Source organism: Capra hircus, chromosome 10 (assembly GCF_001704415.2).
Source record: "Capra hircus breed San Clemente chromosome 10, ASM170441v1, whole genome shotgun sequence".
In the NCBI taxonomy this organism is placed as follows: domain Eukaryota; kingdom Metazoa; phylum Chordata; class Mammalia; order Artiodactyla; family Bovidae; genus Capra; species Capra hircus.
In genome coordinates, this window is record NC_030817.1 from 18,633,849 (window position 1) to 18,648,621 (window position 14,773).

Here is a 14,773-nt window from a genome sequence, read left to right on the forward strand (position 1 = left end):
TCAAGCTCCTGCCCTCTGCTTTCCTGCTGTTAGGTTCGATTGGCTGAACCCAACCCAGGCCAGGGACCCTGCTGAAAGCTTTGCAGCAAAGCCACGAAAGCTGGCCTCAGGCTCCACCCTTTGTTCCCTCCCCCAAGATCTGAGCAGGTGTTGCCGTAGCTGGTTTGATGCTACAGCAGCCAAGCATCACGAGGTTCTAAATCATGAACAGAAGCAACACACCATGTTGTGGTTCTTTATTTGGTAGAAAGACAGGCTCTTTATATATTAATACTCAGTATAAACATCTCACAAACCGCTTCTCTTGCATTACAAAAAGGCAAAGCCCGTTTTCTTTGAATTTGGGTCCTTGAATGGATGTTCAAGTCATCACGATAAATACAGGAGTTGCTGTATCTAACATTCTGGAAGGTGCTTCAGGAAATGCACGCTAAGGCCTGCCTAGCATCTGAAAGGATCCATCTTTCCTTTGAAAGCCAAAGAATGGTAATAAATGAGAATCCCAGAGATCTGACACTGGTGTTGAGTGAGTTTGAGAAGGCTAATTTAATGATGACCAACTCAGCCTTAAAAATCTTCTAGAGACTCAGAGAAATGGCTTCCCCTTCTTCTTACCTGGCTTTCTCAAGGATGTCTTTCTGGGACCCAGGCACTGACTACCAACAGTCTCATCAGGCTTCTTGAAAGGGTTTTTGGCGAAAAAAGCAGCTTTAGTTACTGTCTATCTTCAGCCTTTAGTTACTGTCTATCTTCAGCCTTTAGAAAATTATTTTTTGTTAAAAAAAGAGGGGGGCGGAGATCCTAAGGAATTCAGCAAGAAATAGGCACCTTTTATGAAAAGGACTTTCAAGGCTCACAACTTAATCGAAATCACTTTACTGAAGTATCTCCACATAAAACACAGCACCTCTTCCTCCGCAGCTGGATGGATGGTACATGTGCACACAGACGACCCACTTAAAAAGCCCTCACTGGAAACAGCAATTGTGGCAAAAATACAGCTACTGTAGCTCCCCTGAGTAACATTCACATCCCTCCAGGCCGCACCCTGCAGAGTTAGCTGTAGGAGAAGCAGTAAAGGTCCTGCCGGACGGCCATGAGCAGCCCTGGCGCTCCCCGGGAGCCCCCAAGCCGAGAAGAGAAGGCCACGCTGGGAATGTCGGCCTTGGAGGTGGGGTATGGGGAGGGTATGGTTCTGAGTAGTTGGCCATCGTGGAGGCTCCAGATTCTCGTGTAGCAGTCCTGGCCCACTAAGAAAGAGGGAAGACGTGCGGCAGGTTAGTGAGAAAGCACAGGACCAGGGCAGGGGGCAGGGGGCGGGAACTGTGGCCCTGGCTTCCACGATTCCTAAGGGCTAAAGGTGATTCCACGTGAGCCAAACAAACTCACAATGGAAACTGTCTCTGCAGATAAGATGTCCCTTTTGAAACTGAAAGTTACAGGTTGCCCTGGTGCTCCAGAATCATGAGTCGCCAGTGTTCAAAGGGACAAGACACAAAGGCTGGCTGTGACACCCTGGGTGGTTAATGGGGCATCTTGGCTATTGGGTGGCCCATTCTGTTTCTCTTGGTGACAAGGGCTGTTCAAGAGGGAGCTCAGCCCACCTGTTCTAGATGACATGCAGCTCATTTCCTTTTTATGAGATAGTAACCAGGACGATCTCTTTAATTTCATTACATCCCTGGGCAAATTGGGTGATAACTCCCTCCAAAACATTTTCTGCTTTAATGATTCAGTTCATAAGACTTTATAGTCTTCAGTGTTCATAGGTCAGAGGAAAAAGACACCAGACACCACTGATTACAGCAGCCCGGACAGCCAATATATGCTACTGGGGGAAAAGGACAGACCTTAGGCGTCACGGATTTCAGTGTGTGCTTCTGAGCATCCGAGCTGACTCTCTGACCTTAGGGGTGGGTCAGTTCGGGCTGCGCAGTTCAAGGATTACTGCAGCCAGCCCACTCCCTACACCTGCTTCTCAGCAAGGCTCATATCTTTTCTATCGTCCAGAACACAGAAACTCTTCTGTGGTGAAAACTTGTGGAAAACAGACCTAAGGAAGCTAATTGCTGGTGGTGTGGTAAGCGTAGTAAAAAATTCTAAGTTCTAGCGAAGTGATGCTTCTCAGCCACAAAAAATTTCACAGCAGAGAAGTACTTTCTGTAGGAATATTAGAAAATTTGAGATCTGTGAAGACTGAGAACATATCCCTTAATGCCAAGGGCCTACTGCCTTGTGAAACTGCCAAATAATTATATAATATAATCTGTGATCAACTTGTAACTCCTTTCAAGGGGGTTTGGTGCTCGAAAGCTCTGCTTCTATTCTACACATCATGGGATCACAATGGTGGTGGTAAAGGGACCGGGCATTGGTTCCTTTACAATGACCTTCATCTCTTTTCTCAGCATCCTCTGGTAGAAACATGAGTACAAAGAACAGGGAGCTCAAGCTTTTCAACAGGACGGCCACCCTGAATGTGGACCTGGTGAACAGACTTAACCCCCACACCCAGGTCTCCTACGTTGCTGTGTTTTATTGCTCCTCACTGGCCTGTAACTGAAGTGATGTCTGCCCAGTGACGTGGAGACAAAGGGCTATCCACATGCTGGGGGTTAAACTGTTGCTCACTGATGGCCAACTTTGCACCCCATCTTGACTCCCAGACCCAACTGTCCAAACCCCCCTTTATTCAGCTTGTCACAGAGTCATGTCTTCTCTGCTTCAGCTGCTGGGGGTCCTCAGGGTCAGGGTCAGTGGGATGGAGCGCCTCATCCCCAGCTACCTGCCACCATGATTCCTTCCTCTTCGTGCACATGCAGGGGCAGGTGGGCATACTCGTTCACGTGCCCTGCATACTGCCTGATGCACTTGGTGGTCCTCAGGTCCCACAGCTTGATCTGTGGGAAGAAGCACACAGGCTGTCAGGAAGGGTCCATGAGCAGGTCCTGGTGAGCCCCAGGCGTGAAAGCCAGCAGGGACGAGGTGGTCTCCACAGACCACCTCAAGTGAGAAAACGCCTGGTCTGAGTCCGAGAACCCATCAGAGGCACCAGGACCAGTGCCCATCCCTTTAGACCAGACGGGGCTCCGAGTGGGTGGCAAAGCAGCTGCCCTGCACACCTGGCACCTCACTTGGTCTCCATGCCTCTCCCCTGCCGCGGTCCAACACAGGCGTCTCTCCTGCCAAGCCCCTACCCTGGCCCAGAGCAGCTCCCGCAGCTGCAGAGTCAGTGGTACCCGTACCGTTCCGGCCATGTCAGACGCCATCAGGCACTGTTCTTCTTGGAGGATCTGCACAGAGGTCACTGCAGAGTCATGGAACAGGCGGGTGGCCTTCCAGCCCTTGCCCTGATTTTGACAACGCAGATCAATGGCAAAGATTTCGCCAGAACGACAGCCGTTAAATAGCAAAGGAGCCTGTGGAGAGAAGGACTGCTTGGTACCTCCCTCCACGGCTGTGAAGGGTGAGTCCCCCAGAACATAGCCCCCTGCCTCCCTTCTCTGGATCAGAGGGATAGGTAGAGGCAGGCTGGTTAGGGTTTGAGCTTCAGTGGAGACGGAAGGGTTTCTTATCAAAGGTCAAGAACTGGATACCATGTGTCCCTCCAGTGTCCTCCCCGCTGGCTGCGATGGGCCCCTAAGGCCTCACCCTGAACCCCTCCCCTCCCGTGAAGTGAGGGTGTCCCGTTCCCGCCCAGGTTGTAAGTTAGGAAGTAGGTGATGAGAGTGGAGTAAAACAGACTAGAAATCCAGGGAAGACTCGGGTCCCAAATAGCATGGGAAGATGGCTGAAGAAACCGGAATGAGGAGTTCTGTGCTTATTGCCAAAGGCAGGTCGGCACATCTCTTCCATGCTTTGAAAGAAAGGTGGCATTTTCTACAGGTCAAGTCTTTGAAATGTAGTAAGGACCAGAATTTTGATTTTTAAATTTCATGGGTAGCTTGACAACTGCATATAAAACTGTTACTAACTGGGACATAATTTATACATTAAAAATTTTTTATGGTCCTGCTGGCTAATCTAAGTACTCAAGAACTAAAACTTCATTGAAACTTTAGGAAGCTGCTGAAAGCCAGCTGGGCCAGGCCTTTCTAGATCGGCCAAATCTCATCCAGCACTGACTTATTCACCCATGAATCAGTTTGGATGCCCTCCTTTTCCCTGCAAATGAGAGAGGAGGACTAGACTGCACGCAAGGGAATCCCATTCCAACCCAGCACAAGGTCCCCTTTTGGGAAACTCTGAGTTAGGCCGTCCCCAGTGCAACCAACCGTGACGGCAAACTGCTGGGTCAAGACGTCGCTGCTGGTTCCAAACGACTGCCGGTGTCCCGTCACCACGCTGGTCACCAGGACTCGCCGAGACAAGCCTGATGGAGACGGAGACGGAGACGTGGTGGACAACGTCCCTCTCGGTCCGGGGAGAGGGAACTGTGGGCCGGCGTTTCGGGTCTGGGCCCTCCCTCACCCTGGGCAGCTGGGTGGCTCACCTGTACTAAAGCAGTTGTTTGCCTGGATGTTCAGGGACCACGCACAGGACCAGGCCCCGGGGATCCGGAAACTGCACAGCATGCCAGGCCGGTCTCCTGCTGAGGGAACAGCAGCAGTGTTTCAAGTCCAGCTGTGCAATCTTAAGCAAACCTTCTGTTCATTTTTTAAAATTGATAAAACATACATTAAGGGCACAAACCATACTATACCCCTTAATGAGTTTTCTCAAAGTAAGTAGAGCTATGTAACTGCCACCCAGGTTGATAGAACATTCTAGTACACTGATACCCTTCATGTTTCTTCCCAATTACTACCCTCCTCACTCCTCCCTAAAGGAAACCACTATCCTGACTTCTAAGAGCCTCTCTTGGTTTTGTAAGGCAAATTCTGAACCTCTTTTTGCCTCAGTTTCCTCATCTGTAAAATGGTGATACTACATCCTCCTGCTTCACAAACTGGCTGTATGATAAAATGCTAGGCACAAGGCTAAGTGTGCATTAAATCACTTAATCTTCCATGTAACCCGAGGGGGCAGATATTTACTTTCCAGAGGTTAAGCAATCTCTTCAAGATGGTTAGGGGCAGAGCTGGGATTCATGCCAGGTCTACCTGAGAGGCCTGATCCTTGTCTCCGATCCTAACTCTCTGAAACTGAAAACTTCATATCCAGAATGCTGCCAGGCCGTCAGGCTGCCTTCAGCCATACAGAATCTAAGTATCCCTCACAGCACCTTCCATACAGTAGGAGCTTAACAGATGCTCTCTTGGTCATCTGTATACAGGCAGCCTAAATAAATATTTTCCTCTCCTATACTGGTTATACATGCTTTTAACTGTTTTCTGGCTGCTGAAAAGACCTAAAAGGAGGGGATAAGTGAAGATGTACATGCTTCCAGTACAAATCCTGGGTGGAGTTTAAGGAATCCTCCCAGGTGCTCTACAGACCGTCCCCACCCTGCAAGCTCCCACTTAAGACTCACCAGCCTGTGGTCCCCACCCATCTTGTCCAAGCCATCACCACAGAGCTTATGCTGCTGCTGGCTGCAGCTCCTGGGAGGCAGAGGACAAAGATGTCCCCCAGCACCTCCTTATCCATCAGTACCTGCATGATTACTGACAAACAGCGACGTGGGGAGCAGGGTGGCACAGCCCGGAGTCTCTGCAATTCCCATGAGGCACAGCCTGGAAAAGCTGTTAAGGACAGTCAAGAACAAGTCTCCTCCAGGAGGAGAATGGGCATCAGCACTCTTCAAAAAAATCATCCACGTTTAACAGGCTCACATTTTCCACATTTAGTTTGGATATTTTAAAAGGAAAAAAATGTCACAGATACACTTAAAGGCCCCTTTTTAACTTCCCCCACACAGAGAGAATTGCTACTCTTAAAACAAGTCTGAGTTCTAGGCCTTAATATTTCTACTACACAGTATTTGTCCATAAGCAATGTAAAGAAGCATTTGATTTTAAAATACATGTAGACGGCATCACACACAATCTTCTACAACTGTTCAACGTACATTGTCTCTGAGATGTAATTGCGGTTGTGTTTGCAGCTCTGGTTCAACCACCTGCACCACAGAGCACTCCTTTGTATGAACAGACCACAATTTATTTATCTGGGATCCTGCTGCTGGGCACTGAAGTGGGTTTTGCCCCCAACCCGCATCCTTTTTTCTTCTGTCTTCCACTCCCATGTATGGGACGCTTCTCTTAAAAGTTTCTTACACCTGTGATAAGGGTTTCACTTTACACTACAGTGTGCGATACATACACAAACATTTGAAACAGGAGTTCCATAATACATTCACCCTTACTAAATAGGAAACTGGCATCTTCTAGCAGTTTTCCCCATTCTCCTCCTACACCAAAACTTGGCACCATCAGACCTTAAAAACTGCGTTTATCTGAATGGGTATAAATTATCTTTTAATTTGCATCTCTGACTACATCTGATAGTCATCAGGTTTCCCGTTCTCTGAGCTGCCACTTTACATCCTTTGCCTGCTTTTCTACTGGACCGTCTTCTGATTGGTTCCTTTCCCTTCAGAGTTTCAACAGGAACCTGTGATTATTCCCTACTTCCTCGCCTTTTTACTCTGCAACCCACTGAAATCCAGGTCAGACCTTCACCTTTTCAGCGAAATGTTCTCCACCAAGGTCTCCAGTGAGCTCTTAATACCTAAACCCGATGAATGCCTTCCAGTCCTGCCCTGAGCCATGCAGCATAGTTTCTAACGACACTCCTTGGCTCCATACGCACCCCACCGGCGTTCCATCCTTGGACCTTCTATCACTAAGACACCCCAGCCTAGGCTCTAAAGCCTCTTCAACTTGTCTCTCCTCCACTCCTGTTCATCAGTTCACTCTCCACTACTCTTGGTCCGGCAGCAGCCTTCCATCCAAGGTCTCATCCTCACCAGACAGCCACCCTCACTGCCACGAGAAGTGAATCCATGACCACCGTTCTCAAGGGGCATCCCACAGCCCTGAGGATTTGGTTTGGCAAGTTCCTACCTAGCCAAAAACATCATGGCTACCAAGCCACTTACTGCTGCCCAATGTGCCAAGCTCGCTTCTCACTCTTCCTTCTAATGGGCACTCTGTCCCCTCCTTCCCATGTGGGAGTCACCTCCAGAAAGGCCACCCAATTCCTGTACTCTACAACTGCCCCACGGCCATCACTGCAGACTCGATCACCTGTTGAGGTGCCCAGTTCCAGTCTTCCACATGGATTGCAGATGCTCAATAAATGATGGAATGAATATACACACTTCATTGAAAAACGTACATCTGTGCCAAGCAGGCAAGTCTTGACCACCTGCATGTGTGACGTATGTATGGTATCATGTTGCCTTGGGTGGTAAGCCTCATGTTAAGTATCTCTAGTACAGAGGCTGTTGAAACTATACATGAGAACCCTGTGTCTGGGCAGCTCAATTCTTTCTTAAATAAATTTCTTTTCCTTTTAGGTTTGTAGGGCAAGGATGGGAGAAAGTCCTTACCCATGTTATTATGGCTGAAACCCAGGTTACACTCAAGCTCTGCATGGTACTTGCAAGGGCCAGTATCAAAGATTTAATCCTTTAATAGGCCACAGGTCAATGAAGAAACTAGTTAGGTGTAGAAAAAATTCAGTCGAACCTTCTGCCACTCCAGAGAAAAGAGCAGATGGCTGGTCTGAACCAGGTGTCATTTTTGTAAAGGGAGAAAGTTCAAGGCCTTCAGTAAAAGCAGCAGGTGTATAAAAGCCTGATTACCTGAAATGACCACCAGAGGGCAAGCTGCTGATCAAACAGCAATAGACCCGTCATTAAACCCCATTACAGGCATACTTTGTTTTACAATGCTTTGCTTTACTGCTCTTTGCAGATTGTGGGCTTTTTTATTTTTATTTTTTAAAACAAACTGAAGATCTGTAGCAACCTGATGATGAGCAAATCCACTACTGTTGCTATTTTCCCAGGGGCATTTGTTCATTTTGTGTTTCTGTGTCACATTTTGGTAATTCTCACAACAGTTTAAAATTTTTCATTACTATTTTATGTTATAGTAATCTGCGATCAACGATCTTTCATGTCTATTCCAAAAAGATTGACTTGTCTTCAACAAGTCAAACTCAGGTGATGATTAGCACTTTTAACAGTATTTGTAAGTTAAGGTATGTACGTTGTTGCTCAAATATAATGCTGCTGCACACTTAACAGGATAGTGTGAACAACTTTTATGTGTACTGGGAAACCAAAAAATTCATGTGACTTGCTTTATTATGATATTCTCTTTGTTGCACTTGTCTGGAACTGAACCTACACTCTCTCTGAGGTAGCCCTGTAAATGAATTTTTATCCTCACAAAGAGAAGCATGGAAAAATGCCATATTTTCTGAAGATCAGAAATGGGAATGAGGTTCTTGTTTTGCCTTTTTAAAGGCTTGATCTCTCCTGCCCTCTGGTAAGATCAAGACAGTAACAGGTGGTCCTATCACTACACAAACCCCACCAAACGAAAGCCACCTAAAACTTTCTACTTACAGAACACACACAGTTTGTCTTACATAAAATTTATAATCATAAAATTTATAATCAGATCCTAATAAAACCCTTTGAAACAGAGTGTTGTGGAACAAATTAAAAAAAACCCAACAACTCCCCCCTTAAAAAAGAATCCCCTACAATCTGGGAAGGGAAGATGGAGACTAGAATGAAGAGTGCTCTGAAGAAGGCCATCAGGGGGCAGCAACCTAGGCCCAGAGCCCACAGCCCCAGTCCACATCCAAGAAACATCCTCTCTGGTGTGCCGTCAGCCTCCCCACCGCCTGCACAGTTCCCCCTCTTCCCTCTGTCTCAGGAGGACCTGGGGTCCCTTTCCAAGGCTTTACTGTTCCTCTGTGCTCGGTTCCTCTGCTAAAGCACTGACTCTCGAGCCCCGAACTCTGTCTGATACAGGTGCCATCAGCACAGTTCCAGCGCTTCAGCTACTTCTCAGTGCTCCATGGGGATCCCTGTTTTCTAGCGGGTGCGCCGGTCTTTCCTCTAGGGGAGACATGCCTGCAAAATGGCCCAGACCTCTGGACACTAAGACACCAAGACACAGTCTCACAAACCCCACAGGTGCCCAGGTCTACACCAGTGTGCAGCCTGCCCACCAAACCTCTTCACTGCCCAAAGATACAGAACGTGGGAATCCAGGTGATTCAGCGAGGCCCAGCACATGGCGTTCACCTGGTGAGGAAACACACAGGGGAGATGGGAAGACCGGTCTGACCGCCAACTTAGAAATAGACGCTTTCTTACAGAACACAGCCACGTGACTGCTTTCCTCAGGTCTCACTCCTTGAACAGGGGCTGGAACGAGCTTCTGAGGACAAGGAAGCTCCCTGCCCGCCACGTAGAACCTTGAGGGCAAGGGGAGGAAGCAACTCCTGGACCGGGGTCCTTCATCATCAGCACGGGGGCCTCATAATGAGGCATCTGGTATCCCCTCCAGGGAGGGGACAGATTCTCTGCAACAGATCTCACTTAACCCAGAAACCATTTTCAACCTGTGTCTTGTGGCCTAGGTCTCAACCGAAGAGGAAATCATAGCTTCTTACAGATGCCATCACCCCAAATCAATGTAAAGACTGCCCCCTAGTCAGCAAGCAAGCCTCTTACATTTATGTAAATTTCAGTGCTGGCTAGACTGGCTGGGAGATGGAACATAGAAAGACGCAGTGGGAGGACACTCTGCCCACCATGGGGCACCTCCCAGGAGCTAAAACGCAACGTTTTCCCTTGTGAAAATGAGGTAACAGAGCCCTGCTTCCTTCACCAAGCCCTCGCCTCTCTTCTGAGTGTGGCTAACTGCCGCAGTGCCCTGGATCCAAAGGCAAAGCGGCTGCCAAGGCTACAGCGCAGGGTAGCGTACCTTCCGGTTGGTGAAATAGAGGTTTTCGTGCATGTGCACCCTGAACGTGGGGGTCTTCAGGCCGTGCAGGCTGATGATGCCGTACTTGGAGCCCCCGACTTTGACATCGTTCACAGTGAAGAGCCGGTCACTGTTGGTATCCGCCTGGAGGGGAGGTGGGCTGTGGGTGACCGCCCAGGCTGAGCCAGGTGGGCTGCCTAAGACCAACTGCCCAGCCCCCACGTTCTCTGTGCATTTCCACCAGGTGAGGGCCCCTGTCCATGAGGGAATGTGGAGTGACCTGACTTGCCCCTACGTGGTGTAGCCATCACTGGGCAAAGCTAACAGGTATCTGGTCTCACAACTCAGGAGCAAAAACGGCAGTGAGGGGCACGGTCAGCAAGTCTGACCTCACTCAACTGGGTGTGGGAGAATCCTAACGTCCACCCAGAGGACTGCTCAGATGAGCCTCATGGTGACACAGCACGTGGCCATCATGCAGGCCACACAGCAATGTGGGAAATGCTAGTTATAACCGCCAAGCGCTAAAAGATTCCTATTACACAGCTACTATGATTACCACTGCAGGAGACCCCAGTTCGATTCCTGGGTCGGGAAGATCTGCTGGAGAAGGGAAAGGCTAACCGCCCCCAGTATTCTCAGGCTTCCGTTGTGGCTCAGCTGGTAAAGAATCCGCCTGCAATGCGGGAGATCTGGGTTTGATCCTTGGGTTGGGAAGATCCCCTGGAGAAGGGAAAGGCTATCCACCCCAGTACTGTGGCCTGGAGAATGCCATGGACTGCGTAGTCTATGGGGTGGCAAAGAATCGGACATGACTGAGCGACTTTCACTTTACTATGATTACCACCAAGTAAAAAAAGGCACTGCATAGGGAAAAAAATTGCTATAAAAAGATGGCACTGGGATGCGGGCTATTTTTAAGCTTTTCTTTTCTCATTTAAAAAATGTGGTTAATTATTTCAAAGCAAAACCTTTATATGTGTGTTTTTAATATATATGTATAAATATGCACGTATACACACCAGTTTGGATGCTGGTGAAAACAGACTCCCTTTGTAAGTTCACTTGGCAAGAACAGGTATGTTCCTGAAGAATCATTACCACGGCCAGCGTCAGGTTGAAAATCTGATCCCTGGGTGAAAAACTGCCCTTCCCACCCCTCTGGTCACACCTGCCATCCAGGCGTTGTAAGTGAGCAACGGGGAGGGTCCTGCAAGCACCAGCACCGGAGGGTGAGGGCCGAGGGCCCAGGCCCTGCTTCGCGGTGGGCGCACAGTGACCTCTACCGTCCCCGCCGGGTCTACTGGAGGGAGGGGGCTCCGGAGGGGAACCCACCACCAGAAAGAATTCTGCTCGATTCAGGTCAAACTGTACCCCAAACACAGGACAGAATGTGAGTCCTGGCCCCAACACCCCTTCCGCAGAAGGGTTCTGCTGCTGAGGTCTCCTGGGGCTGGACCTCAATGGTCAGTTCCATCGCCTCAGCCTCCCGTCCTACCAGCAGACCACTGAGGTTCTCTCACTCTCCTTGACTGGCCCTCTGCCTCCAGGAAGGCCCCCAGGGGTTGCCAGTCTAGCTCAGCGGTCTGACTCCTTCTGTCTGTGGCAGACAATCTGATCCTCTGCCAACATTTCTCTGGCCCCTGGCTTCTGGTTCAGGTCTAACCGGAAGTGGGAACTTTCTGTTTCCCAGAAATGATGCAATGGATGATGAAGTGGAGGTGTGCTGGATGAGCAGGCCCTGCTACTGAGGTCAGGGACAAAGCAAGAGACGAATACGCTATTGCTTCTGAAGGACACTGGAACTTTAGGTGTGGCCACCAAATCCTGTCTAGCATGGAAAGGATTAGAGGCCCCTGGTCCACCGTGTACTTTCTCACCTGTGTACACAACGTACCCATTGGAAAGTTACTTTGTGATGGTTCTCTGTTGGCATGTGCAGACTGTGGCTTTAAGAATGTCAAGCGACACAGCTGTAGTGGGGGTGATAATGGTCACAGCACAGCCTGTCTCGCCAGCTTGGCATTTGCCACTGGGAGCTGCTTGTTAGAACTGTACCTGATTTCAAGGCTAGCGGCTTCTATGCAGTCAGGCTTGATGGAAACCAAAGCGAAGCCACGAATGGTCCAGGGGATGGCCACTACACCCCGGCACCTGGGGATGGCTCCCTTGCACTCACCATTATCAGGTTAAACTGGTCACTTGCCAAAGCGGAGGGATCTGAGCTCTGAATCTGGACCTTTTTCCTCTGCATGCAGCTCACTCGCAGCTCGTGCGCTAAACTGCAGAGGAGAAAGAGAGCAGCATGGGAGGGCAGACGCGGCACCTAAGTATCCACGAAGAAGACGCAGGGCTTCTGCTCTGTCCCCGACCCAGAAGACCATCTTTGTGGGTCAGTTCTCTCTCTGTGTTAAATCTCAGCAGCGGAGCCAAGCAAGGCCCCAGGGAAGCTCGATATAAGAATCTTAGGAAAACGACAGCAAAGAAATGGGTGGCTCACTCATGGTGTCAAAGAAGGTCACACTGGAAAGATTGGTTTTGGATCCTCTAGTGCAACTCTTTCTCTTAGGATGAAGAGCATGTGACCGAACGGAACAACCTGCTGCAGGGCACACAGTTCATGTGCAGCCGCCCACCCGATGGGCTCCTTTCCTCTTCACCAAGGACTGAGCATGTCTTCGGGTGAAGAACTAGACCTTTAACTCTTTCCCCAGCTGCCCTGGCTGATACTGCCTGTAGGGCCGGCCTCCCCCGGAGGGGGCCTCCCCAAGGGAGCCACCCACACTCATGTTGTTTCTTCTCGCCCCACTATAGCAGGAAGAAGCAGAATGCAAGGGCTAGGAGCTCAGGCTTGGGAGTCAGATAGATGGTCGGTCCCCTTTCTACCTTTACCCTGAACAAATCACTCCACTGAGTCTCAGTCTCTTCTTTTGGAAGCTGGGGGAAGGGTAAACCTACCTCACGGGTCTTTAGCTAGAACTGTAGACATCACAAGTGTTTGAAATTTAGTACATACCCATTTAACGTGCCATTTTTGCTGACAACTCGTTAGAAGGAGAAAAGGAGGCAGAAGTCTGATGGGATGAAGTTAAAGGACCTTCTACTTAACTAGAAACAAACTACAGGTAACGAAGAGGAAACACCTTGAGAAATTCCTGCCCAGTTTCTCTGCCTAGAGGCATTCCCTGCTCTCCCTGGCTCTAGAGGGAAGGTGACGATCACAGGGCTGACTTCAGCAGCAGAAGGCAGGCTGTGGGCTGGAGCGCCTCCACTGTGAAGGCGCCTCAAAGAGCAGCTATGTGCGCTATGCTGACTTAATTCTTGGACCACGGAAATAAAAAAATAGGAAAAGAACACTGATGAAGAAAACATAACCATGAGGCATTGTCTTACCGGCAGTAACTGGTGGCGTTGAGAAAACCCAGCTTGCTTTTCTGGAGTAAGGAAGATGTATTAAATCCCAACCTGGCTATTTTCTAAATTAAAGAGAGAAAGGTGTGATGAAGTTTTCTGTTATTGTATAATGGATTCTATTTTTAGGATGCAATGAAGAAACAGGTACTAAGTTGACAGAAATTACACGCATAAAAATCTGATCTTCTCCTCTCCTTGGAAAGAGGAAAAGCCTATCACAACAAAGTATGTGAGAGCTGCAAAGTCTGCTCAGCACCCCTCTCTCCAAGGCCCCATCAACTTAAATCTGAGACGAGGCCACTGAGCTGGCGAGTGCAGGAGAGGCCCTGGCCACTCAGGTCTGCATCGTGCTTTCCATCTGAGCTACAGTGACTGTGGGGCCTGGATTTTCCATTCCACTGCTCCCATGATCGCTGAGATATCCTGGCACCTCAGCCCCAGAAGCGATCCTGGAAACCCTCCTATCCAAACCACACGTTCTGGTTTTCTATTGAAAATATACAGTCACAGAGGCTGTATCGGGTTGCTAACCAAGAACCTCCGGGGGAGGAACAGAGTGTCAGGATTACTGATGAAATCCAGCGAATGAGAAAAGGCGGTGGTGGTGGGAGGAGTATCTTGCCTCTTCCTATTCTCTTCATCAGGTTCCCTTCAGGGAAGTGTGCTACGCCAGTCTTATGGTGGGTGTTTCACTGACTCCTCCTTGCGGCAGTGGGTGGACGCTGGCAGGGGTGGAGGGGACGGGTCAGCCCCTGGGGCGGCACCTACCTTTCCCTGCTGCTTCTCTTCCTCTAGCAGCTTCAGCCTCTTGCGCTCCATTTCCTTCTGCCGGATACTCTCCTTTGTGAGCGGGTTGCAGTTGTTATGGCCAGGCAGCAAGCGGAAGTAGCGCTTCTTTTCAGGATCAAAGTAATAACCTGGTAGATCTTACGTCAAAAGAAAGTTCAACTTAAAACTCCATGAACTTAGCCACCCAATGAGGAGCCCAGGGGCCTGTCCACCACCCCTCCCATTGCTGGTCCTTCCCAAGGGACAGCAGGTGGATGAGCATTGCCAGTCACCACCCTGGGCCTGACTTCAGCCCTGCGGGGAGCCGTTTGCCTCAGGATCTCGCTTCTTAACACACACAGCTCCTCCCTTGAGTGTTTCAACTTGCTCCCAGGATTTGCTCCGAGTCAGGAATGGGCTAATGACACACCCAGAGTGTACCACATACGAGTGAAGACACACAGGGCTGAGGAGAAGGACGGTCAGAACAGACAGAACCAGATGACGAGGGATGACTAGGTTTCATCTTTCCCCGCAGGCAGGCCCCAGAGGAGCCCTGTCCGGCAGGTGGCCTTACCTGGCACAGAAGAGTTGCCAGCTGTGCTGGAGGTCGAGGGGGCCTCACCATGGCCATCGCTGGAACCCTGTGCGCTCTGCTGCGCCCCTGCGTCATTCCTGTTGACACACAGAGTAAC

At 49.6% G+C, this 14,773-nt stretch overlaps 1 protein-coding gene across 2 annotated transcripts in view; it reads right to left on the reverse strand.

Annotated features, from left to right (window-relative positions):
* The window catches only part of DCAF4 (DDB1 and CUL4 associated factor 4), a 31,268-nt gene continuing 16,716 nt past the window's right edge, over positions 222 to 14,773 (reverse strand). The window contains exons 3-14 of one of the 2 annotated variants that reach the window (XM_005686038.3): positions 14,656 to 14,753; positions 14,079 to 14,236; positions 13,290 to 13,372; positions 12,076 to 12,178; positions 9,897 to 10,040; positions 9,162 to 9,211; positions 5,596 to 5,675; positions 4,493 to 4,588; positions 4,275 to 4,372; positions 3,246 to 3,419; positions 2,786 to 2,900; positions 222 to 1,250 (exon numbers count right to left, since the gene is read on the reverse strand). In XM_005686038.3, the coding sequence (XP_005686095.2) occupies positions 1,057 to 1,250; positions 2,786 to 2,900; positions 3,246 to 3,419; positions 4,275 to 4,372; positions 4,493 to 4,588; positions 5,596 to 5,675; positions 9,162 to 9,211; positions 9,897 to 10,040; positions 12,076 to 12,178; positions 13,290 to 13,372; positions 14,079 to 14,236; positions 14,656 to 14,753 (1,393 nt within the window). In that variant the 3' untranslated portion in view covers positions 222 to 1,056. Of the gene's footprint in view, positions 1,251 to 2,785; positions 2,901 to 3,245; positions 3,420 to 4,274; positions 4,373 to 4,492; positions 4,592 to 5,595; positions 5,676 to 9,161; positions 9,212 to 9,896; positions 10,041 to 12,075; positions 12,179 to 13,289; positions 13,373 to 14,078; positions 14,237 to 14,655; positions 14,754 to 14,773 lie in introns of both variants that reach the window. The other variant, XM_005686037.3, reaches the window with a different exon arrangement.